General features: G+C 56.7%; 2 protein-coding genes across 5 annotated transcripts; both read right to left on the bottom strand.

The window, feature by feature from the left end:
• Positions 1-20: 20 nt before the first annotated feature.
• On the bottom strand, positions 21-9,236 carry VWA7 (von Willebrand factor A domain containing 7). 3 transcript variants are annotated; one of them, XM_032847292.1, is made up of 18 exons: positions 9,161-9,236; positions 8,596-8,850; positions 8,012-8,293; positions 7,451-7,547; positions 6,761-6,871; positions 6,118-6,313; positions 5,830-5,999; positions 4,245-4,357; positions 3,902-4,018; positions 3,267-3,452; positions 3,141-3,182; positions 2,647-2,779; positions 2,382-2,534; positions 2,170-2,262; positions 1,330-1,631; positions 1,112-1,251; positions 727-901; positions 21-621 (listed from the first exon to the last, which is right to left on the bottom strand). In XM_032847292.1, the coding sequence occupies exons 2-18, from the start codon at positions 8,833-8,835 to the stop codon at positions 457-459; spliced, it is 2,715 nt and encodes a 904-aa protein (XP_032703183.1). In that variant the 5' UTR covers positions 8,836-8,850; positions 9,161-9,236; the 3' UTR covers positions 21-456. The 3 variants fall into 3 exon arrangements, with proteins under 3 accessions (XP_032703183.1, XP_032703185.1, XP_032703184.1); XM_032847294.1 differs by lacking the exon at positions 3,902-4,018; XM_032847293.1 differs by lacking the exon at positions 3,141-3,182.
• Positions 9,237-9,589: 353 nt separating this feature from the next.
• VARS1 (valyl-tRNA synthetase 1) lies at positions 9,590-23,243 on the bottom strand. 2 transcript variants are annotated; one of them, XM_032847304.1, is made up of 30 exons: positions 23,035-23,243; positions 22,336-22,758; positions 20,755-20,889; positions 20,521-20,659; positions 20,181-20,305; positions 20,012-20,096; positions 19,652-19,752; positions 19,388-19,515; positions 16,362-16,526; positions 16,066-16,147; positions 15,459-15,578; positions 15,263-15,371; positions 15,087-15,181; positions 14,756-14,846; positions 14,392-14,516; positions 14,203-14,306; positions 13,958-14,116; positions 13,745-13,835; positions 13,513-13,618; positions 13,352-13,422; positions 13,140-13,265; positions 12,702-12,806; positions 12,551-12,619; positions 12,387-12,465; positions 12,135-12,262; positions 11,591-11,746; positions 11,212-11,418; positions 11,029-11,140; positions 10,576-10,901; positions 9,590-9,733 (listed from the first exon to the last, which is right to left on the bottom strand). In XM_032847304.1, the coding sequence occupies exons 2-30, from the start codon at positions 22,720-22,722 to the stop codon at positions 9,665-9,667; spliced, it is 3,795 nt and encodes a 1,264-aa protein (XP_032703195.1). In that variant the 5' UTR covers positions 22,723-22,758; positions 23,035-23,243; the 3' UTR covers positions 9,590-9,664. The 2 variants fall into 2 exon arrangements, with proteins under 2 accessions (XP_032703195.1, XP_032703196.1); XM_032847305.1 differs by lacking the exon at positions 23,035-23,243 and having other exon boundaries at positions 22,336-23,016.
• Between the last annotated feature and the right edge of the window lie 826 nt (positions 23,244-24,069).

Genomic DNA, 24,069 nt, shown 5'->3' on the forward strand with positions numbered 1-24,069 from the left:
CTTTCTTTGAAATCCCACTCTAGAGAACACATGTTTATTGAAACCGTCCTTGAACTTTAAATACAAAAATAAAATAGGGGCTTCTTCAGAATTTTAAATAAGAACAATTCTATAAATAAACCCCACTCCCAAATTTAGTCTACTCTCCATATTTCTTTCCTTCTACCTGAGCTTGGGAAAGCATGAATAACTAGTGGAATAAAGAGATGCTGTGGAGAGATAGGAAGCAACTTTCTCCAAAAAGAGGTATTTGGTTTAGTTCCCACCAGGATTAAAGAAAGTGCACTGTGGGAAAATCTATTGTCCTCTATCCCGATCTCACTAAGAAAGAGAGGGACAAGTGCAACAGAAGGAAAACCTCCATCCCAGCTGGGAGAGGTGGGGTCCCAAGGCCCACATTACCTTCTCACCAACGGGGCAAGATTGCAAATAGCTCTGGAGAGCCATCCCTCAGTGTCACCACGAGGCCAGGCCTAGCAGGAGCAGCACCCCTCCAACTGTGCCCCACCAGGGCTTGTCCACCCGCCCTCCCCTGGCCCTTCCCTGAGTCACCAAAGTGGAGGCCGGGCTGGTCGAGGTGAGGATGGGGCCAGATGAGTGGGCAGGGGTGGCCAGAGGGTCCTGGGGAGAAGGGGGAGAGGCTGTCAGGATGTCTGTACCCAAATTAAGCCTACAGGGCCCTCCTCTTAGGCTGTGTGGCCTGAGATGGGAATAGGCGTGCCTCACCTGCAGGGCGGGGCCCAGCACCAGGAGCCGGAGGAAAGCGTGGGTGGGAGGCCCTGGGCTAGCCTCTCGACCTGTCACGGTCACAGTCACTGTCACCACTGAGTCTGGCATGGCTGAGTCTGGAACCTCCAAGCATAGGCTTCCCCAGGCGGACTCATTCAGTTCCAGGCGAACCCTGCCAAGTGGACACAGACACCAGGCCAAGGGCCAAGCTCTGAAGAACTGAGAGTCAGCGGTCCGGGGGTCTGAGCTAAGCGCCAGCAGGCAGGCGGAGACCCAGCACCAATCGGAGGGGGCTGCTATAGGCGGGGCTTCAGGCATCAGACCCCAACGCCAAGAACCAAAAGGTTCGCCAGAACTGAGCAGGCGGGTTCAGGGGCTGTACCTGGAGAGATTGGAGGTGAGAGGGAAGCTGGGGCTGACAGATGTCCTAAGGTCGAGATCCTGAGGACCCGAGAAGCTAGTGATGCGGAGGCTGAGTGGGGCCTTGCTGCCTGGAGCCAGGAACCCTGGGGAGCCGCTGAGCTGTGGAGGAGGAGGGTGGGTCACGGCAAGAGGGGCTACTGCAGCCCTTGCCACCCGCACCTTCCCCTGGCGTCTCACCTCCAGAAGGACGGGAACCACGGTGCATGGCTGGGTGGCCACTCGGTGCAGGCCTTGCCCCTCTCCGTCCTGGCCGATCAGCTCCACAGAGAAGGGTCCCGTGGTGGACAGAAGCACTGGTGGGAGCGAGGCGGTGAGGAGACCGCGCTCCCGCGGTCCTGTGGGCTCCAGAGGCACCTGGCCCCGCTCAGCACCGTCAGGGACCCCTCGAAGGACGATGTGGGAGAAGTGTGGTCGAGGGTCTCCGGGCTTGCCTCTGGAGCCTAGCCCTGTCACCTCTACCAGCAGCTGGGTCTGGAGGCCTGGGACAGGGTCAGGGATGGGTGGGGAGAACGAGGGTCCGCAGGAGATACAGAGACAGGGAGAAAATAATGAATGGCTTTTGGAATAGGGGTTATTCCTGGGGAGTACAGATGGAGAAAAGGGGTTACCTCTGAGGGTTACTGTTGGGCAGGGTCAGGAAAGATTCTGGGATGCTGGAAATGTTCTAAATCTGGAACCGAGGACTGGTTACGTGGTTCGTTATATGAAGTCCGCCCCGCGTGTACTTTAGTTTGGTGCCCTTCATTATACGGGTTGTAACTCAATACAAAGTTAAATATATATATAAATAATGGGGGCACTTGAATGCCTCAGTTAAGCATCTATCTGCCTGCAGCTCAGGTCATGATCCGGGGCCGCTTGCTCAGTGGGCGTCTGCTGCTCCCTCTCCCTCTGCCCCTCCCCCCAGCTCATGAGCGCAAGCGCAGGCACTCTCGCGCTCGCGCTCTCTCTCTCTCATAAATGAGTAAAATCTTAAAAAATAAGAATGGACAAGTTGGGGCAGGGAGACAGATATACCTGCAACTGGCTGAGTCAGGGGGTAGAGGCCAGGGTGGGGGCCATCCTCCATGGGAATCCCAAAGTAGAAGAGGAAGTCCAGAGATGTCTGAGCTGAGGAGGGCCAAGGCAATCAGAGACCTTCCGGAGAGGAATGTGACTGATAGTGCTCTCTGAGCTCTGCAGCCTTCCCTTCCCCTCCCTTCGGTTCCCAGGAGTAGCTCCCTCCTTACCTTGCACTCTCACCCGGGGTGTGCCCTCAGCTGTGACCTGGATCTCCCAGGTCCCTGTCTGTGGCGGGTCATTCAAGGTAACTATCCAGAACTGCCCGAAGCGACGCGTGTGACCTAGAGGCCCCTCACCTTCCTCCTGGCCCTGGGAGACCCCTGATGGGAGAGGGGGAGCAAGCGATTGGCACAGGGGACCATCCCCATCCCTTAGTATGTCACCCTTTTCCTCCATTCTTCCCTCTGCCTCAAGACACACACAGGGAAGTACCTGCAGGGTTCCTGATCCAGAAGCTGCTGACCTCCCTGTGGATCCGAACTGTGACCTTCTGGAGCAGCGCATCCACACTGAACACAAGTGGCCTCCCAGACACCACAACAGGAGGCTCCAGGGGAAGGGTAACCTTGAAGGATGGGAAGAACCACAAAACACAGGAGAAGATAAGGCAGTGAATGAAGTGGGAACTAAGACAGGAGAAAGGTGGAGACAGAAGGAAACTAAGTCACACGAGGAGAAGGGAGGCCAGTGACAGGGAGGGGGCCAGGGATGGAGTTACAGTCAGTGACAAAGTGGAGACAAGGGATTGAGGGTGAAGCCATCGCTTCTTGTCCCTCCTTAAAAGATGGCAGGATTTCCTGTGGTGGCCCTAAGGACAGACTACTGGAGGCCAAGGTTGGGGGACAGGGAACAGTACTCATAGGGAAGGAGCAATGTGGAAGGTGGGTAGTCATGGATCTCAGAGGAAGAGAAACCTCCTTTCCCACCCTTCTGACTGTAGTGGCAACACACTGGGTTAAACCATTAACCTGTGAGAAAGAGAGGCCGTGTCACCCACACCCTTAGATTCTCAGTGGAAAGCATTAGTCCCTCCTGTGCCCACACTTACTCACCAGGTCAGCCATGCTGTCCCCAACAATGGCGGCCACATCCTGAATGTGCTGGTCCTTGGTGAAGATGACCTCTCCTCCTGAGGCCAGGGCCACTGCTTCATATGGTTCAAAACGTAGAGGGGACAAGACCTCACGCCGAGCTCGGCCCTGAACCCTCGATGGGTCTTCAGTCACTAGGAATGTCACCTGTGCCCAGAAGAGAAGCCAGTACTTGAGAACTCCCCCACTATAAACAGGGGTCTCCTGTGCCCAAGGGCTCTACAGAGCTGATGACCAGTGGCAAGTTCCCTGTCTGCCCTCCGACTGCCACTGCTGGGTCTCTCAGTGACACGACCCCAAGGCCTTCACTTAGCAGTCGCCACTCCTTTGTACTTGTCACCATATGTCACCCACAGGGTGGATTGTTGGCAACTAGATCCCCAGTTTTTTAAGAGGTTTATTGGCGACAGGTTCAAATATGAATTCAGCATCAAATAAGGGATCTGGAAACATTATACTCATTGTCTGCTTTTCCCGCCCCACACCAAGGCTGGGTCAGCCACCAGAGTGTGGGGCGATGCTCATTGTGAAGGTATCATCCTCAGGTCCCCCACATCCCTGGTGGCTGACATCAGGTCCCCGTCAGCTGTGCTCACTCTGCAGCGCCGCTCCTGAGTTAGGGATTCCACCCGGCTGGTGAGCATGGCATCCTTGGGGGAGGCGTCAGTGAAGACAAAGATGTCTGAGAGCGGAGGGGTGTGCAGCAGAGCCAGCTGGCAGGGAGGGGAGAGCGCTGGCATTAAACATGGTGGCAGCAGGTGAATGGGTAGAACCAGGGAGGACAGAACTGAAGGACAAAGGACCCTGGAACCTGGGAGGGAAGCTAGGGGTACTGAGCTCTGAAGGTGGGAAGGGAGGTGGAGGTCCCAGGAAGGCTCGAGTTCCCCTGGGTGGTGGGACCTGGAAAGGGAGAAGACGGAGTGGGGGGGTAGGGCAGACCTCCAGGGCTGACAGGCACATCTCAGGCTCATCTCCACCACCCAAAGCATGGATCTCATTGAGCTGTTGCCAGAAGCTGTCAGGGTCACTGGTTGTAAAGACAGGACCAAATCCTGGGGAGGGAGAAAGGAGGTTGAGGTGAGTGAGGAGCAGGGTCCCCTATCCCTACCCAGGACCACCTCCCCAGTCAAGAGACCTGCTGTCGAGGCCAGGCTCCTGGGGTGAACAAGTATTGAAATAACAATATTCCCTTATATTTATATGGGCAGGGCAAGGGCTAGTTACACTTGGGGGAAAATGGACCTCATTTCCTTCAAAAAATGGCAGCATCTCCTGTGGTCCTGAGCAGGGCTTTATCAGGTATGTGTGTAAATATGAAAAGACCTGGGGCCTCGATTTCCTCACCAGAAAAATCAGAAAAATAACAGTACTTACCTCACAGAGTCATTCGGACTAAATGAGTGGATTTTGTAAACCTTAGAATTGTGCTTTGACCCATTATAAGTGCTAAATTCTTTTTTTTTTTTTTTTTTTTTTAAGATTTTATTTATTTGACAGAGAGATCACAAGTAGGCAGAGAGGCAGGCAAAGAGAGAGGAAGGGAAACAGGCTCCCTACTGAGCAGAGAGCCCGATGCGGGGCTCGATCCCAGGACCCTGAGATCATGACCTGAGCCGAAGGCAGCGGCTTAACCCACTGAGCCACCCAGGCGCCCCATAAGTGCTAAATTCTTAATTACTCAAAACTCCAGGGCGCCTGGATGGCTCAGTTTTTAAGAGTGGGCCTTTGGTTCAGGTCATGGTCCCAGGGTCCTAGGATGGAGCCCCACATCAGGCTCCCTGCTCTGTGGGGAGCCTGCTTCTCCCTTTCCAGCTCCCCCTGCTTGTGTTCCCTCTCTCACTGTGTCCCTATCAAATAAATAAATAAAATCTTTAAAAAAAAAACAACCTCCATCAAATATGTGTTAAGCCCCTATTAAATGCCAGCTACTGTGAGATTTATGCAGGTAGATTGGACTCAACTCCTGCCCATAGGGAATTCTCAGTCCTATGGGTATTTGGCAGTCATTTCAACCCTAGGAGATGGACGGGATAAGACAAGTACTGACCCATTTTATGGACGATGAAACTGAGGCAAAAAAGGCTAAATGATCAGCCTAAGGATGCACAGTGACTGGTCAACCCAGGGCAGAGGGTCTGACTTCCAGTTCAGTGGGGAAAGGAAATACACTCTAACTAGCTGTCTCAGAGGCTTCACGGGGGCCTGCACCCACCAACCCCCGCCCTCATCCCAACATCCATCCACAGGAAATGGAGAGAATTGAGAATGGCTGATTAGCATGGAAGCAGAGTCCCCTGCCTAACCACAGATCATGATTAACCTCATATGGAAAGTGCTACCATTTTGGAAACACCAGACGTGCCTAGTTGTTTGCTATGTGCACACAGGTACCGGTAAAGACTCAACCACGGGAGGTGTCACCATTTTGTTAAGGAAGTGGAGCCATGAGGCCCCACTTCCCCAACAATGGCATTTACCCCTTGCCCTGGACTTTCCTTCCACTATCCTCGCCGACCACAGTTACCTGGATCGTGGAAAGGCACCAGGACGTAGTGGACGGGCTCCATGGGGCTGCCCCGCCGCTGTTCCACAATGTGGCGAGCCTGGATTTTGGCAGCATTGATCTCCTCACCCATACTGCCCGTGGTGTCCAGGACGAAGCTCAGGCTGGAGGCCGGGCTGATGTCCAGCAGTCTGGGGAACAGGCCGGAGACACAGGGAAGAGCCTGCACATTTGTCCCCAGCCACTGACTACTCAGGTCCCCCAGGAGCACACGCCCACTGAGGAGCGCGTCTCGCAGAGACCACTCACCTGGAGAAATCTCTGTCTCCCAGGCGGTTTCTCAGGAGACTGAAGGCCTGGATGGAGGCCTGAAGGGCCAGTTTTGCCGCCTGGAGGTGCAGCGTGTGGTGGGGGGAGAAGCCCGGGGATGTGCTATCCTTGTTGATGCCTCCCCGTGGGGGCTGGGAGCTGCTCCGGTCAAAACGGCCCCCATGGCTGCATTTCCCTGGGTTGGGAAAGAGATCTGGGGGGTGTGGAGGTAAACAAGCCACTGCCTCCTAAGAAAGTGAGGCCCTTTTTGACCTGGCCTGACCTCTCAGCCTTCAGCCAAGGGTCAGCAAGAAAGATGACATTTTGTGGAGGGCAAATCTAGAGTAAATCTGGAAGGGTCAGTCATCACAGTACACAGTGGATCCCCTGATCCCTCCAGTCAGTCCCCAGAAGCTGCCGTTGGGTAATGGAGAGGTCTTAGCAGCTGAGTAAGAAGCTCTTCCCCCCCAACAATCATGGCCTCCTCAGTGGGCCTCCATCCACCCACCCCATTCCCAAGGCCCTCGCCTTCTTCCAGGAAGTGAAGCCATAGGAAATGGGACAAGGGTCTACAGTTCTGAGATCCCTAGGGAGACAGCCAGAAGGAAGGAAGGAACTTTCTCCCCTTACTTCTGCCTGGTACCTGGAGGTTTGGAGGGATGAGTTCCAAAGTAGCCAGATGTGAGGAGTGTAAAACCCAACAAATTCCCGGGGCAGCTCAACTCCTCACAATCAGAGCAGGTAGGATCGTCCACTGGGAAGAGAGAACAGGGGTCTAGACCCCAAGATTCTACCACCACTGACCTTTATCCCCGTCCATCCAAACTTTGGCTTTCCTCCCAGCTTGCCAAAGCCCATATGTACCCTTCTAGGCTTAGAGGAAAAAAACCCCGGAGATCGTCTGGTGATGAAACTGAATATATGAGACAGGGACTGCGCTAGGAAACCCAGAAGCGTGGTGAGCAGTACTGCAGGGACTGAGCACGAAGCCAACTTGTAGTAGACAAGAGGCGGCCATAGTTCAGGTGGAAGGAAGAGGGGGCTGTGAGGGAGAGCTCTGTATGCTCCATGCCATGTTGGGGGAGGAAGCCACATAAAAGAGAACTCAGCTGAGGTCTGCAGACCTTGGCCCTGGGTCTGTCCTCCCCTGTATGACCTTGGAGAAGCTATCTAAGTGACCTGGCCTTTGGCTGGGCTGGGGGAACCTCACAGGTTGTTCCCGAGAAGAAGCAATGTCACATCCTATGTGACCTGAGGATGTGACACAGGGGTTGGGTAGGCTGACAGGACTCGGCTCTGTGGGTTTCCAGCAGCACCAGGGTCATGGCTGTACCTCGTGCCAGGCTCCGGAGCTCCTGCCTCGGCCAGAGGAGGTGAGGGTGTGGTTGCTGCTGCCCCAGTTCCACCCAGTTGCTGTGACTATAGAAATCCTGGGCGCAGGGGGGCAGAAGGGGACTGTCATCACAATCTCCAGCCCTTAACCCCACTCCTTTGAGTCTCCCCATCTAGAAAGTCTCCTCTTATCAACCCCTGCAACGCCGCGGCTGCTGTCAGATGTCCCAAGTGCCCTCCACACCCTCTGCCTGTTGCCCAGGAGGGAGCTTTCCTCAAGTGAGAGTCTCCCAGTGTTTGCTCCCATCTCCCTCAGAGCCCAAAGGCCAGACCTCTGGCCTCCGTGTTCTCTGGCCACAATGGCCTTCTGCTGCTCCCACCGGAAGTGCTGCCAGTTCACAGCTGGGGCACTAGGGACCAGCCTCAGGGCTTTGGCAAGCAACACCCCATCCCTTCTAGAGCAGGGGGAGGTGTGACGAGGAGGCACCCTGAGGAAGCCTCTCTCTGGGGGATGGGAAGACCCAGAGCGAAGACCCCCCTGACCGATACAGGCTATTCTCACCTGCAAAGCATGAAGCGCAGCCCCGAGGCGCTGGCGGGCCAGGGTGTGCTCCAGGGCCCTGGCTGCCACCAGGGCCTCCCGGAGAGCCCCCACCAGGCGCATGCGTCCCTGGCCTAGCCGCTCTGCATCGAAGTGCAGGTCAGGGTCGTTCCTGGATGTTGGCAGGAAGTCCTGGGCTGCATTGGCACGAGACACCTCACCTAAGGCTGCTCGGAACCGCCGGGAAGGAAATCCAGGTCCAAAGTAGGAAGCAAAGAGGTCGTCGGCGAGGAGGGTGCGGCCCTGAAGAGAGTGGGTTAGGGACTAGAGGTCCCTGGGAGTGGACCATTGCCCATGTTTCCTCAGATGAGGTGTGCAAGGAATTGAGTGCTGGGCCCTATGAGGGAAGGGCAATTCTGGATCTTTCTAAGGAGTGTGGACTCTTGATTTTCAGGACCGGGACCCTTGGGAACTCATTACAGGGGGTAGTTTTGAGATGCAAGGAGAGGATGTCCCTTCTTTTGGCAAGCAGAGCCCTCAGTGAGTAGAAGTCCCAAAGAATTGGGGAATCCAGCTGGGTTGTGACAGGACCTGGGGATGCTCACCAGGAAGTCCTCAAGCTGAAGTGGGGGCCGACCTGGGGGCGGCTGCTCCAGGAAGAGCTGCAGGGTGACGTTGAGGGCCGCTTCCTCAGTCAGGTCCTGGTGGGTGACGGAGCCGGGGGCAGCCAGGAGGCTCCAGATGTTGGGGAAGAAGGAAGCGGTGGGGGGCAGCAGCTGCAGCAGCAACAGCAGCAGCAGCACCGGAGGGCTCTGGTGGGAGAGGGGCACGTCTGCAGGGAGCATGGCTGGGACATGGACCTGGAGGACAGAAGTCTCTCAAAAGTAGGAAGCAGCTGTGAGTCCAGGGCATGCCCAGCTATCTGTCCACCTGGGCATCTGCTTTGCCTCAAGCACCTGACAGGTCCCAACCTGGCTTCCCCACCCTCTCTCCTCAGTTGCCCAGATAACCCGAGGCCCTTATCAAGCTATTAGGGACAGACACTTGCAGGAGAGGGGCGGAGGCTCCTCCCCTAGGACCCCCCCTCCCCACCCCCAGACCTACATCTCCCTAGCCTAGCCACTCACATATAGAACGTCTGAATCCCCTCTCTAGGCCTCAGCAACCTACCTGGTTGCTGGTTCTCCGGCAGGGCCGCTGGGGCCTGGCGTCACAGGGCACTTAGGTCAGAGTTATAATTAACCTAGGCGGAGACTCAGTGGAGTGGGAGGGAAGCCTGGGCAGAGGATGGGGCAGGATTGGCAGCCCCGGCCCCTCTACCCATGCCCACCCAAGGGCACAAGCAGCAGCCGGCACCAGGGCGGGCCTCCCTCAGCAGCAGCACAGAGGTGAACAGAGAAGAGCTGGGAGGAGGGACTGAGCAACATGACTCAGGCCTGGCTCAGCGCCAGGGACAGACCCAGACGGACACACCTCTTTGCCCACCCAGTGCCTCCAGCCTGCAGCCCTCGCATTGCTCATGCCCGCTGTGTCCACGGGTGTAGGCACCCAGGCCCTCCGTGCCCCTCCCCAGTCCTAGCACACACAGACAACAGAGGGTTTTGTGGCAAAATATTTTATTGCTGCCACCCCCATGGTGGACACTGGAGGTTATGAAGAGTGGAGTCGGGTGTATCACAGCATCTTCTGGAATAGCGCAATGGCCTCATCCACTTTCCTGAGCTCTGCTTCTGTCTGCTGGAGCTGGGGGTGGAACAAGGGAGAGGGGGTGTGGGTGATGAGGACCCAGGCCCAAGAGAGGAGACAAATGCCAGCAGCAGGCCACAGCCCAGGGTACGTGACCCATGATGTGATGCCCACAATGGCAGGGAGTACTCTGGGGACGGTGTGAGCTTGGCAGGCCTGCGCCCCCCTCATTCTCCCCAGTCTCCCCAGCCTCCCCAGCACCACCTGACTTTTCTTCCAGCATCACTGACCTCCCAGGGCTTGCCTTCTGCCAGAGTGGCCAGTCCCCAAAAACAAAGGGGCCTCAGAACCAGCAGCCCCGCCCCCAGGTGAATGGTGGGGCACCGGGGTTAGGAACACAGGATCCTAGGCCAGCACTGGGTGCTCGTTTGTAAAATGGCAATGGTAGAGCTTCCGGGAGAACAGACAGCCCACTCAGCTGCCAAGGCTCAGTAACTCAGCCTCTGCTCATTTCTGTGTCATGTGGTTCACCCCACTGCTCCTCCCTGGAGAGACCCCAGCTGAGGCCGCTGGGCTTCCTGACTGCAGGCGGTCCGCAGAGCAGCCCCAGGCATGTGGGATGCCACGTTCCGGGCACTGGGTGAGGTATGAGGGCTCTGGCCGGGAGGCAGGATACCTGGTTCTAGGTCTGCCTCCGTCCTCACCTGGCTTGTGTGACCCTGGGCGGTACCCCCCGCCCCTTGCCTGTTCCTCATGGAAGAGAACAGACTACACGGACCCCACCTGTTCAAGGGGCCCAGGCTACCTCTTCTCCCAGGACTGCCCAGGTCTGGGGTCTGATGAGGGAGGGAGCAGATGGTGAGGGAAACAGAGAAGGAGCACCCGGCCGCCCCACACACCTTGGCTCTGTCTGCTTCCTGGACGTCAAGGGGCACCTTGCTCGGGTAGCCTGAAGCAGCGCGGCGCTCCCGCAGACGTTGTGCCTGGCGCTGTGCCTCGCTGCGCTTGGCCTGCAGCTTGCCCAGCTCCCGGGCCGGGTCCACCAGCCCCTGCAGTTGCAGGTGGACGGAGCAGCGGTCAGAGGCCAGGGCCACGGCACAGCCGTGTGGCACGGGAGCCCCTAGGGCCAGGACGGCCACCACACCCGCACTGGCCAGCGCCTGCACATAGCCCGACACTGCCGATGCCAGAGCGCCTGTGGCCTCATCGGCCACTTCCAGGAAACCTGTGGGGAGGGAGGAAGGAGAGATGTGGCTCTGAGGAGATGTGCCATGAGGCCATCACGCTGGATGCTGGTCTGAGTGGGCGGAGGGGACCAGGGGACAAGGTGGGTGTGGAGGCCGGAGGCTCACAGTCAGGCCGGATCCGGGTGAGGTTGTAGTCCGCACGCAGGGAGCGCACAGCCCGTGTGATGCTTAGGGCCAGTTCCATGGCAGCTTCTGCATCAGGGTCCTTCCAGGAGCACTGCAGGGTGCAGGAGGCAGTGAGGGAGGCTGGGGGGCAGACCAGAGGCCCCTCCAGGCTGCATCCCATACCTCTGAGGGCTCCGGATAGGGGGTAATACAGAGGCTAGGGGGAGCCTGTGGTGTCCGCCGGGGCAGCCTCTGGAACAGCTCCTCAGTCACAAAGGGCATGAAGGGTGACAGCAGCCGCAGGCCAACATCCAGGCAGGTGTAGAGGGTCTGGCGAGCACACTCAGCCACCACCTGGTCCACCCCATTCAGCACAGGCTTCAGGCACTCCTAGGGAACCAGGAAGCATGGGGCTCAGGGATGGAAAAGGTCTAGCCTCCAGCCTTCCCTGTGCCTGTGAGGACCGGGAAGGTGAGAGGTTGGCCCAGGTCTCATGGCCAGCCACTGGCAAAGTAAAGGCCCAGGGCTCTGACGCCCTCAGCCCCATACCACTCCTCCTCACCAGATAGACATCACAGAGCTCATAGAGCCAGAAGCTGTACTGGGCAGTGGTGACAGCTGGGAAATCGTAGGCCTGGAAACCTTGGTTGCTAAGCCTCACGGCCTCAGTCAGCCGGCTGCGGATCCAGCGGTCCACCAGGCTCTCGTGGCCTCCAGGCTTGGGAAGAAGGAGTGTATCAGCTAGTAGGTACCATATGCCCCAGTGAAGGAGGCAAAAGCCCATGGGGAGCAGGAACCATGGGCAGGTTTGCATTCCTGGAGGCTGACAGGTCCGAGGCAACCATCACGTGCCTGTTATGTGGAGGAAAACGGACAGGCCCCCTGCCTCCTTGGGGGAGGACCCCAATGCCCCAGGCTTTCACTGTAACTGTCCGTCCCTGTGTCCATCAGTCCCCTCAGTTACACAAAGGTTGCTCCAGGGTAGGGCTTGGGCCACCCAACCCCGAGGCTGCAATCCTGACCAGCACAGGCCACGCTTGATGCCTGAGTGGCATCAGTACAGCCCGTGCAGGTGCTGCCCACCTTGCCATCTAGTGGGTCCTCACCTCGGAGGTTGGCAAGGGCACGAAACCCTTCCCAAGGCCCCGGAGCGCAAACTTGGTGGCATTCCAGAGCTTGTTGCAGAAGTGGCGGTACCCCAATATCCGGTTCACGTCCAGGTTGATGTCACGACCTGCGTGGGAGCAGAGGCTGAGTCCCCACCATTCTCCCTCCTGACTTGTGCCCATCATGGGGAAGGGAAGGGCGGGCCGCGGGGAAGGAGAAGGGGCTCGGCCAAGAGGTTTTGGAGGCCATACCCTGAGACGTGTAGGCACAGAGTCCAAACCGCAGGGCATCGGTGCCACACTCGGGAATCCCTGCCGGGAAGTCTGCCTTCTGTGGGAGGAGGCAATGGGGGGCACCTTGAGGCGGCCACACCTCCCCAGGCCCACACTCCAGCCCCCAAGCCCGCCCTTGGTACCTGCCCTTCTTTAGCCTTCTCCACCTCGCTAGGATCCAGGTTGCTGCTCAGTAACTGGTCGTGGAGGCCCTGAGGGTGAGGTGGGAGTGCTCAGGGGGCTGACGCCATAGCCCCACAGCCCTTCCCCGCCTGGCCCCGAGCGCAGCCCCACCTGCAAGGAGACTCCATGGATGACGTCCAGGGGGTCGATGACATTGCCTAAAGACTTGCTCATCTTTCGGCCGTGGGCATCTCGCACGATGGCATGGAGGTAGACCTGGCAGGGAAGACCCATGACCATGTGTCTCCTCACCCAGACCCCAGCGCCTGCCCCGGGCCCTGCCCCATGCGGGCCCCATTCTGAACCTTAGACCCCTCAGTGTCCCTGCCAGTCCATTCAGCACCTTCACGGGAATCAGAGGTACTACCTCCTCCGGGAAGCTGGGTCACAGAATCACTGTGGGGAAGCCCAGCCGGCTTTCAGTGCCCACGAGACCTCCCTGACTGGGAGGTCTGTGTCCCCATGTCCCTGTGCATGCTGAGCCCGAGCTGTGGCGTGGGGGGGTGGTGAGGGTAGGGACCACGGGACGGGTCTCGGCAATCTCCGCACCTCTCTGAAGGGCAGCTTGCCAGTGAGCTTCAGGCCAAGCATGACCATCCTGGCCACCCAGAAGAAGAGGATGTCATGGCCTGTCTCCAGCAGCGTCCCCGGGTAGAACACACTCAGATCTTCTGACTGGGGGCAGAGCAGGTCATGATGGGGGGCCCAGCACCCACCTCCCAGACCTCACCCCACCCCGAGCTGGTCCCTCAGGAACACACCTGGTTGGGCCAACCAAAGATGGAGAACGGGAAGAGACCAGACGAAAACCAGGTGTCCAGTACATCCTCATCTGAGGGAGGTCAAAGGTCAGAGGTCAGAGCAGGCAGAGATGGGGATCAGAGCCCCAGCTCTGCCATCCACCCCCTAGGCCCAGCCTTGCCTTGCTGGAGACTGATCTTGTCAGGGGACACTCCAAACTCCTTGGCTGCCTTCTCCCGGGCCTCAGCCTCGCTGCGCCCGCTCACCCAGTACCGCCCATCTGGGTCCTGCCACAGGCGGAGTGAGCACTGAGGGGACCGCCTCTGGCTCGCCCGCCCCCTCCCATCAGCAAGGACTCACAGCCACCTCAGTCTCCGGAGATGGGCCAGTGTCCAGCCCCGGCCCGGGCTCACCTCCCCTGGGGGTACAGCTGGGTCACTGACTGTGACGAAGTAGGCCGGGATGCGGTGGCCCCACCATAGCTGCCGGGAGATGCACCAGTCCCTGCGGGGAGGGTGGGGGGAAAGGGGGTGCATCAGGCAGGGGAGGAAGGTGCCCCTGCCTGTGCCCCCTGCCTGCCCGGCCCCTAACCCAGCACCCCTCCCCAAAGGGAGGGGCCGACGCACCGGATGTTGTCCATCCAGGTGTGCCACGTCCGCTGATGGGCCTCAGGCAGGATGCGGAGGTCACCCCGTGTCACGGCGGCACTGGCGGCCTGGGCCATCTCCCCACACCGCACGTACCACTGTGGCCGCAGCAGAGGCTCCACCACATCCTTGGAGCGGCTGCGAGAATGCACGGGTGGGGGAACAGGTGTGAGTGCCCCCAGGAGCCCTGCCCCTCCTCCCACCCCCCCCAGCCCCCTCCTCACTTGCAGAGCGGCACCACCATGGGGTTGTCCTCGACACCCCGGAACAGTCCCCGCTCCTTCAGTGCTGCCAGCACCGCCTTCCTGGCCTCAAACCTGGGCAGGCCCTGGGTGGGAGACAGGCCCTGTCAAGGCCATGCCTAGGTACCCCACACGTCTCTCTACCGGCCACCGCACACCCCACAGTCTCACCAGGAAAGGCGGGGGCACGTTGACAAGGGCCCCTCGGGAGTCCATGATGCTCACGGCCTCCAACCCGTGTCGCTGCCCAACCTCATAGTCGTTCTGGTCATGTGCAGGGGTGATCTTCACCGCACCTGGGGTGCACGCAGGGGTGCCCAGGCACGAGGGACTCAGTGGAGTCTCTTTCCACACACAAACCCCTCTTGCTGGAAGATGTCGCTCCCACACCTCCCTTGTCCCCCATGTATCTAGTACTGGGCCCTGAAACCTAGCCCAAGTCCTGCTGGTTCAGGAAAAGCTTGTTTCTTTTACTTTGAGAGGGAAGATGGCCTCATGGCCTCCTTCTCTCTCCCAAGGACAGCCTCTTGCTCACCTGTGCCAAACTCCATGTCCACAAAATCGTCAAAGACAACGGGGAGGCTCCGAGACAAGAATGGGTGGATCACACTCCTCCCCTTCAGGTGCTGGGGACAGGGGGTGACATCAAAAATTCAAGAGGGCCCAGACCCGACTCCCTCCCACCCAGGGCCCTGACTGCCCCACACCCAAATTCCGTCTTCAGGGCCAGAAAGGAGCTGCAGATGAGTTTCTAAGCCTATTTTCTCCTCAGCCAAGGGCCTAAGGGCCCATCCCACACCCGCTCACAGGGTGGGAGCCCCTCCAGTCAGCATTCCTCCCCAGCTGTGGGCAGCACCCCACCGCACCTGGTATCTAGGATCTTTGGGGTGCACAGCTACGGCCACATCTCCCAGCATTGTTTCGATCCGTGTTGTCGCCACCACCACCTCCTCGTCACTGTCTGGGGTGACATGCAGCCTTGCGGTCTCAGCTGTGGCCCCTTCTCCACCCAGCCCAGGACCCTGGTGCCCCCAGCTCCTACCTGAGCCTTGGACCTTGTAGGCAAAGGAGACGAGGACCCCAAACTCCACCTTCTCCTTGTAGCCAGGCACGGAGAGCAGAGTACGACCTGTCAGCTCCTTCTTATCCACCTGTGACATGGGTATTAAGAGAAGTGGCCTAGGAGCAGGGGCTGGGGGCGGAGATGGGAGAGATCCTGGGCTGGGGTGGGGGGGCACCTCGATGTCGGAGATGGCAGAGTTGAGGGTGCAGGACCAGTTGACGAGGCGGGTACTGCGGTAGATGACTCCTTCCTCGTGGAGCCGGACAAAGGCCTCCATCACAGCTGTGGAGAGTTTCTAGGGAGCAGAGAGAGGCAGAGATGGGCCCAGGCAGACTTGCCAAGGCAGCAGGATCTGGTGATACCTGCGCTGTCCCACTGTCCAGCATGCAGACCCCTTTGAGGGCTAGAGGGGAGAAGTACCTTTTTTTTGAAGAGGAGAGGGCTATGGGGACATGAAGGCAGGCAACGAGCCTGAGGACTCTGGAGATGGCAAGGAAACCACTCAGCTAGGGACAGGTGCTGCTGAAGAATCCTGGGAGTTCAGGCTCCACAGGAGTGTGAGGCCCTGTCGTGTACGACCTGGGGGAATCTGAGCTCCCGGGTAACAAAGGGCCAGGAGAAGGGTCGAGAAGTGCTATTTGCAGCTGAGCCCTTAGTGGTTTCCTAGGTGTGGTGGGCTCCCCTCCTAGGGGAGGGCCACAGCATGTGTGGTCTCTTCTGCGGGTTACTTGCTCTGGGGAGCTACCCACTCCTGCCCCGGGCCTGAGACCCTTCCTGCTCACAGGGTCCATGGTGAAACAGGCTCGATTCCAGTCCAAGGAGCTGCCAAGCTTCTTCAGCTGGTGGTAAATCCGGTCACCTTTCCTGAAGTGGACAGACAGGCCCGGAGGCACTCAGGCCTGGGCTGGAGGGAGAAATGAGGTGGTGGACAGGAGGGGATGGGTATCACTCATCCCTCTGAAAGTGACCTGCGCCCCAGAGCCAACTAACGCTCAGCTTCTGTGAGGGCCTGGGCCTGCAGCCAGGGCCGGAGGCTACAGAGGTCTTATCTGGACAGGGGACGGGGTGCTGCACTCACTCCTCTTTCCATTTCCAGACCTCCTGTAGGAAGGCCTCTCGGCCTAGCTGGTGCCGGCTCAGCCCCTGCTCACGCCAGAGTTTCTTCTCCACCACCACCTGGGTGGCAATGCCTGCGTGGTCACAGCCAGGATTCCACAGCGTGGTCTCCCCGCGCATGCGGTGCCTGTGGGAAGAGCCAAGAGGACCCAAGGTGAGTGGGCCGGTGGACCCGGCACCAAAGGAAAAAGAGGCTCCTAGGCAGGGAGCTGATGGACTCAGGAAAGAAAGGGGAGGTGGGAGGGATCCTCCCAATTCTAAAATTAATCAGGGAGAGACGTGCAAGGACAGCTGAGGCAATCTGACAAAAGAACAAAGAGGAGGCTTGTGCCCAACCAGAAACCAAACACAGGAGAAGGTTATGATTATTCAAACAGTAATTTACTTTGTAGGAATGGAGTTACAGATTAAGGGAACAAAACAGTGTCTGGAAACAGATCTGAGCAAATTTAGTATTCGCTGAAAGCAGCATTTCCTATCAGTAGGGAAAGGACAGTCAACTGAATAAATCTCTTTGGGACAACTAGCTTAGTTCCCTACTTGCCAATAGTCACAAAGATAAATTTTAGTCTGATTCGTGAACTCAACACTATTAGAAAAGCATTTAAAAAAATGAAGAACACAGATGAAAGTGTTTATAACTTTGAGGTAGGAGAGGCCATCTTTAGTAAGACACAAAGTCAAATAACACTGGCAAATCGGAGCGCTGGGGTGGCTCATCTGGTTAAGTGTCTGCCTTCGGCTCAGATCATGATCTCAGGGTCCTGGGATCAAGCCCTGCATTGGGCTCCCTACTCAGCAGGGGTCACTTGTCCCCGTCTCTCTACCCCTCCCTCCCCCTTGTCCATAAGTAAGTAAATAAATAAATAAATAAACCTTAAGAGGTTTCTAAGTGTTTGTTCTTTTCTGATCTTGATCAGAAAACTTGATCATTATTTGTTATGTATGTATTTAACATAATTCTGTTTTTCCAGCTTTCAATTCCTTGCAAAATTCTAAATCCGAGGTTGTATCCCCAGTGCCCAGAGCGGAGTTGGCACAGTGATGTCCAGTAAATATTTTCAACCAAGTTAATTTAGTAAGTAGGACTGTAGAAAAACTTCTCAAAACTTAAAATGAACAAACTCTGGCTTCCAAAGATAAAAAGTTGTCTTAAATTACATTTTTAGGGGTGCCTGGGTGGCTCAGTTGGTTAAGCATCCAACTCTTGATTTCAGCGCAGCTCATGACATCAGGGTTCTGACACTGAGCCCCGCATCAGGCTCTGCCCTCAGTGGAGAGCCTGCTTGTCTCTCTCCCTCTGCCCTTCTCCCTGCTCATGCTCTCTCTCTAAAGTAAATAAAAAATGCTTTTTAAAGGAACCTGTCATGTGGGATATTAGATTACGTACTTGCTAACACTGTTAATGTGTCAGGGAGAGGAGCAAGTGCTAGAACAGGAGAAAACATTTATAATAAACGTAACAAACCAAATCATCAATATCTAGAATATTAAAGAATCTTCCAACAAACCAATTAAAGAAAAACAGCACAATCAATAGAAAAACGGATGAAAGTTAGGTACAGACGATTCGTATACAAGGAAACCTGACTGGCCGAGCAACACAAACTCCACTCGGCCTCAGGAATCAGGAACGACAGAGGTAGCATGTTTTTGCCCATCAGATTGGCAAACAAACACCGATAATGTCCGGGATCGGAAAGGGCCTGGGGAAATAAACACCCTCCCAGGCAATTCACAGAGGTGTAAGTCACCAAGACCATTTCGGAGACAACTGAATAGAAGCATGCCCCTCCAACTGAGCAGTTTCAGTTCCTGACAGAACACCTAGAAATCCGTCCATTCGCACTGGAGAAAGCATATACAGGATGTGCATTCCAGCCAGGTGTTCAACAGAGAAAAATTAGGGAACAACCATAAATAAGAAAGTGACTCCAAGGTGACGTGTGGGTGGCTCACATCACCTCTGCCTTCAGCTCAGGTCATGATCCCAGGGTCCTGGGATCGAGCCCCGAATCAGGCTCTCTGCTCAGCTGGGGGCCTGCTTCCCTTCCTCTCTCTCTGCCTACCTCTCTGCCTAGTTGTGATCTCTGTCTGTCAAATAAATAAATAAAATCTTAAGGAAAAAAAAAAAGAAAGAGACTCCATTATGGGATAGCCACAGTATCGAATGCTATGGAACAATGAATGAGAATGAAGTCAGTCTGTGTACAACAAGGAAAGAATTCCAAAATAAATGGCTAAGTACAAGGAAAAAGTTAGTGTTAACTCCTTTATGTTAAAGAACAGAAATAGGGGCACCTGGGTGGCTCAGTGGGTTAAGCCACTGCCTTCGGCTCAGGTCATGATCTCAAGGTCCTGGGATCGAGTCCCACATCAGGCTCTCTGCTCAGCGGGGAGCCTGCTTCCCTCTCTCTCTCTCTCTCTGCCTGCCTTTCTGTCTACTTGTGATCTCTCTCTGTCAAATCAATAAATAAAATTAAAAAAAAAAAATAAAAAAAAATAAAGAACAGAAATAAGAAAAACTCACCCAAAAACAAAATTACAATTTTCTACGGATACACGTTTTTGTAAGTAAATAGGTAAGAAAGATCTGGAATGATACACATCGAAGTGTTAATAATGGCTAAATTTTATGCGGGAGTAGGTCTACAGGGATGTAGTCAAAGAGACTTGAAGCTTTACTTTTCTTACAAAAATATATTTATGTATTTCTTGTTTAACTCAAAATAACGTTATTTTTAGTAGCAAGACAAGGGAGACTGAGAGAGTCTGCAAGCGAGGGGAACTGGTTGCCTAACTAGGGAACTATGCTGATGATCAGATAAGGGGACTGATGAGGAGAGAAGCAGAGCACCACCAGGGGGCACAGCTGAGGGCCCATATGGAAGAAGAGAGGACAGAGGGCCTGTCAGGTAAGAGAAGGGAGGAGAAAAGTGACGAGGCAGAGAAGGCAGGATAGGGTCCAAAGACAGCACTGGAGCTTACCATCGGGTCAGGGAGTCCTGGATGGCATTGGTGAGTGCGTGGCCCAGATGCAGGGAGCCTGTCACATTGGGGGGTGGGATGCACATCATGAAGATTCCCCGGGGATTTGGTGCAGACACGCTGGAACGCTGATAGGGGAGGAAGGATGGGCACACGCTAAGGCCTCACACCACCTCTCCCAGCCCCCTCCCAGGCAGTGGGTCCCAGGCCCTGCTGTCACCCTCCCACATGTCCTCCTAGGCCTGGGCAGCAGAGCCCACTCACTCCATACTCGGGCTTGAAGAAGCCCTGCTGCTCCCACCACGGGTACCAGGCAGCTTCCACATACTGAGGGCTGTAGGAGTCGGGCATGGTGCCACTAACATCTGGGGGAGAGATGGGGAGGGTCAGTTCCCTCAGGTTGTTCCCTGAGGCTGGGAGAAGCTGGGACAGTGGGCCAGCAGAGGCACTGGGCCTCTGTTGCTCACATCATAGCACAGGCACTGGGAGATTTGGGGGGCTGTGCAAATCCTCCAAAGCCAAATGGTAGCAGCGAGGGCAGAACAGGAAGGGGTAACACCAAGGAAAGGCAGCAGCTGAGGAGGCTGGAAAGGAAGGATGGGGGTCCCTTCCCCCTTCTCGTACCTTTCTTTTCCCCAGCTGGGGTTGGGAGGTCATAGGTAATGATCCCAGGATCCCGTTTCCCCCTCTTCTCTGGTTTTGGCTTCTTCTGCTTAGGAGGGAAACGATATAGGCAGGGAGGTCATCCACCCACCACGGCGCCAACCCTCCAGTTCTACCCTTAGCTTCTCACCTCTGCCGGGGGTGGCTGCTGCTGTTGGGTCTTCTGCTTCTGTTGGAATTTCTCCAGCTTCTCCCGTTTCTTTGCCTCTTTCTTGAGCTGAGTAGCCGTCTTTGGGGGTGCAGGGACCTCAGGGCCTAAAGAGAGGCACAGAAATGCCAACTTAGCGCACTGGGGATCCTCTCTGTCAACCACATCATGATACTTCAGATGGGCCATTCCAGCTGCCCCAGGGCTCCCCATGCTCTCCCAACCTGTCCTCCCTCAGGCCCCTTCCTGAGTGACTCTGCCATTCCTAAAAGAAAAAAAGGAAAGCAAGCTACAGAGAAGGCCCAGAGGAAGCCTTCCTCACCTGGCTGTTGAGAGAGGGGTCTGGCCCCCGAGTACAGAACCACCTCTCCCAGCACTGCCCGGAATTCTGGCTGCTGGACACATGTGATGAACCAGCGAGTCACACTACCCCAGATCCGGCGGGCAGAGGGGTCCAGGACCTGGGAGGGTGAACAGAAACGAAATACCCTTAGTCACCCTACAGCAAGGTCAAAGGGGGGCTGCCCTGGTTCTTCTCCAGAACCCAGTGACTTACATAACGGAAAGGCAGCAACAAGGCTGTGACAGCTGCCAGGTCAGCCAGCGTGGGGGCCTCCCCGGCCAGATAGGTGTGCAGCCGGAGCCACTCTTCCAGGGGGCTCAGGGCCCTGCCCAGGGCCCCGAGGGCAGCCTAGCAGGAAAGGGAAGGGGTATGAGACAAGGTTTGGCCCACCTCAATTCCCACCCCCACCCAATCCATGTGGCCCCCTTCTGCTCTCACGAATCACCACCTCTGAGGTCAAATGGTCAGAACAGAAACATTCCCATTAGTTCAACAAATTCCTGCTGGACACTTATTATGTGCCAGGTGAAATATACTAAACATCAGAAATTAAAGACTGCAGGAGGCAACACAGTAATCGCTTCAAGAAGTATTTCTCAAGGGGCGCCTGGGGGGCTCAGTGGGTTAATTCTCTGCCTTCGGCTCAGGTCATGATCTCAGGGTCCTGGGATCGAGCCCCGCATCGGGCTCTCCGCTCAGCGGGGAGCCTGCTTCCTCCTCTCTCTCTCTCTGCCTGCCTCTCTGCCTACTTGTGATCTCTCTGTCAAGTAAATAAATAAAATCTTAAAAAAAAAAAAAAAAAGAAGTATTTATCAAGCACCTACTACAGGCCCGGCACTTCTCTAAAGAATGTAGACAAGCACAGACCCTGACTGGTGCAATTTACACTCCAGTGGGGGAGATGGTAAAGGTGTGAATACAGAATGCATTACCCTATTTTTCTCCGTAAATGTTATGAAGAAAAATAAATCAGGCTGAGGGGGACAAGGCATTCCAGAGAGGGGACCTCTATGGTAGACAGAGTAAGCAGGATATGAGGGAGCAAGCCAGGTTCTGGATCACATATTCATCCCATTCATTCATTCATTCATTCATTCAAGAAATACTAAGGATCCAACATGTGCTCAAAACTCTGCAAGGAGGGGATGCTTGGGTGGTTCAGTTGGTTAAGCCACTGCCTTCGGATCAGGTCATGATCCCAGAGTCCTGGGATCAAGTCCCACATCAGGCTCCTTGCTTGGTAGGGAGCCTGCTTCTCTCTTAGTCTCTGCCTACTTGTGTGCTCTCTCTCTCTGACAAATAAGCAAAATCTTAGGGAAATAAAAAAAAAAACCTCTGCAAGGAGGCGGTCTGCTTTGGAAGACTCACAGCCTCAATCTGGTCTAGTTCTCTCTCCTCTCCTTTCCTTCCCCTCCTCATTTGCCTTCTCCTCCATCTCCCCAAGCACAGCCACCTCTCCCACCTCACTTGCCTCTCCTCTCTCCAGTCTTTTCCTGTTTCTCATCAGCTTAAGACTCCTCAAACTTCTACTCCCAGACTTTACAACGCCTGGCACCAGACCGCTCTGCACACCTCTTACCATCTCAACGTGTTCAAAATGAAAACGTCCATTCTCAAACATGGGAAGGCGAAGGCTTAGAGTTTAAGAAACCTGCCCAAGGTTATCATACCAGGCATCAACCTGGGACTTGATCAGTGTTTCTCCACGTCTGACACACTGTCTTCCTGTCTCATTACCCATTCCAATCTTTCTTCTAACTATCTCCGTCTCCTTCTTCCCTTCTTCCCACTCACCTGAGGGTCCTGGGTAGAGGTTCGGAGCCCCAAGGCGGGCAGCGTTGCTCCACAGGCAGCTGGTATTAGCTCGGTGTCCGCGTAACTGACCCACTGTTGGACCAGGACAGCAGCCCGGCTACCGCCAGGGCCCCCCAGGCCTGCTGGCCACAGCAGCTGGGCCACAGCGGTGGCCCCCCACACCCAGAGTCCACCGGGCCCCTGCTCCAGGGCGGGCAGGCGGGGTGGGGGAAAGGGGGTCCTGCTTGTCGGGGGTGGCTGGAGGCAGATTCGGGGGTGGGCTCCTCCCCAGCCCGGCCCCTCCCCAGCCTCCCCATAGCGCGCAGCTATAAGGGCACGGAGGCTGGGGAAGGCGTCAGGATGAGGGGAGACATACAGGATGGACATGATTACGCTGGGGGTCCGAACGAGGTGGAAGAAAACCTAAGAAGCAAGAGAGACAGGGGCTGACTGAGGGACCCAGAGGTGTCCTATTGGGAGAACAGAGGGGACCCCCTTGGGGACTCCTGTACCGCAGGCGTCCGGGACCCCCAGGGCTGGAGGTCTGACCCGGTCTTAAGAGCCAAGGGCCCGGCTATCGGAGTGGCAGTGCCAGCGGGAGACTCCCCATGACCGCGCGAGCTCGGGGACTGCGGGAGGCTCGGGGTAGCCAGCTCCTCGGCGCCCGGCAGGACGCGGGCTCGGGCCGCAGGTACGTACTGGCGGGAGGTGGTCACACCGAGCGGGACGGCCACCTCGCAGCCGGGCGCCGGCCGAAGGTGGACCGGCCTGGCGGCCGGGGTCGAGGAGTCGGGCGGGCGGGGACGGTGGGCGGTTCTCCGGGCGACCCCAGCTCCCTGCGACCGCAGCCGGGCCGCAGGCGCCCACGTGTTACCCCCTTTGTGACAACGAGCGTTTCCGGGCCCGCGGGTCCTGGCGCGGGCGGCCGTGCTCCGCCTGCGCGGGCGGGGGCTGCCCTGCCCGACACCCCGCCGGGGCCGCGCCGCTCGCCGCTCGCCGCCCGCCGCGCTCACAATGGATTGCACCGGGCGCGGGCGCAGGAGCGGAGGATGCTCCCGGGACCGCGCTCCCGTCAGGCGCCACCGCGGGCACCCCGCGCGGGTCCTCGGCCGGGCCGGCGGGAGGGCGGCGCCCAGCGGGCAGCCCGGGAACCCGCGGGCAGGGCGCTGCCGCCCCAGGACCCAGGGGGCGCCCCGCCTGCTCTCAGAGCCTGGTTCCTCCCGCAGAAGCAGGCGTCACGCCGGGTGGCCCGGAAGGTCCCTTAGAACTGAGAACTCCTGTGTGGAGGAAACTCCTATTTGCTGAATGAACCGGTTTGATTCATTCCCAGTCCTAACTCTCCACGATGAAAAATTATGTCACTCGTATTAATCCGTTATATTCCGAAAGCGTGAAGTGGTTTGGCTGGGAGGAGGCAGTCCGGCAGCATCGGGTGTATCTTGGTGTCTCATAACATTAACTGTCAGGTTCACAGGACAGACATGGAAAGGCAACAGGTACTCCTTGTGGGTACAGTACAAGTAGACCACCGTAGGCAAGCCATACAGGTAGGGGCATGTTCAAGAAACATGCTGTAGCCCAGGTGAGGTATTACATAGTTTACACCAGGGAGAAGAGTGGCAGATAATGCTGGGAAGTTGGGCTGGATTCTTGACTGGGATAATAGAGCAGCAGGCTTAGATGACTTCAACATCCCTTTCCCACCCTCCAGGCTCCTTCCCAAAACACACACAG

Source organism: Lontra canadensis, unplaced genomic scaffold (genome assembly GCF_010015895.1).
Source record: "Lontra canadensis isolate GAN:19392208 unplaced genomic scaffold, GSC_riverotter_1.0 scaffold186, whole genome shotgun sequence".
Classification (NCBI taxonomy): domain Eukaryota; kingdom Metazoa; phylum Chordata; class Mammalia; order Carnivora; family Mustelidae; genus Lontra; species Lontra canadensis.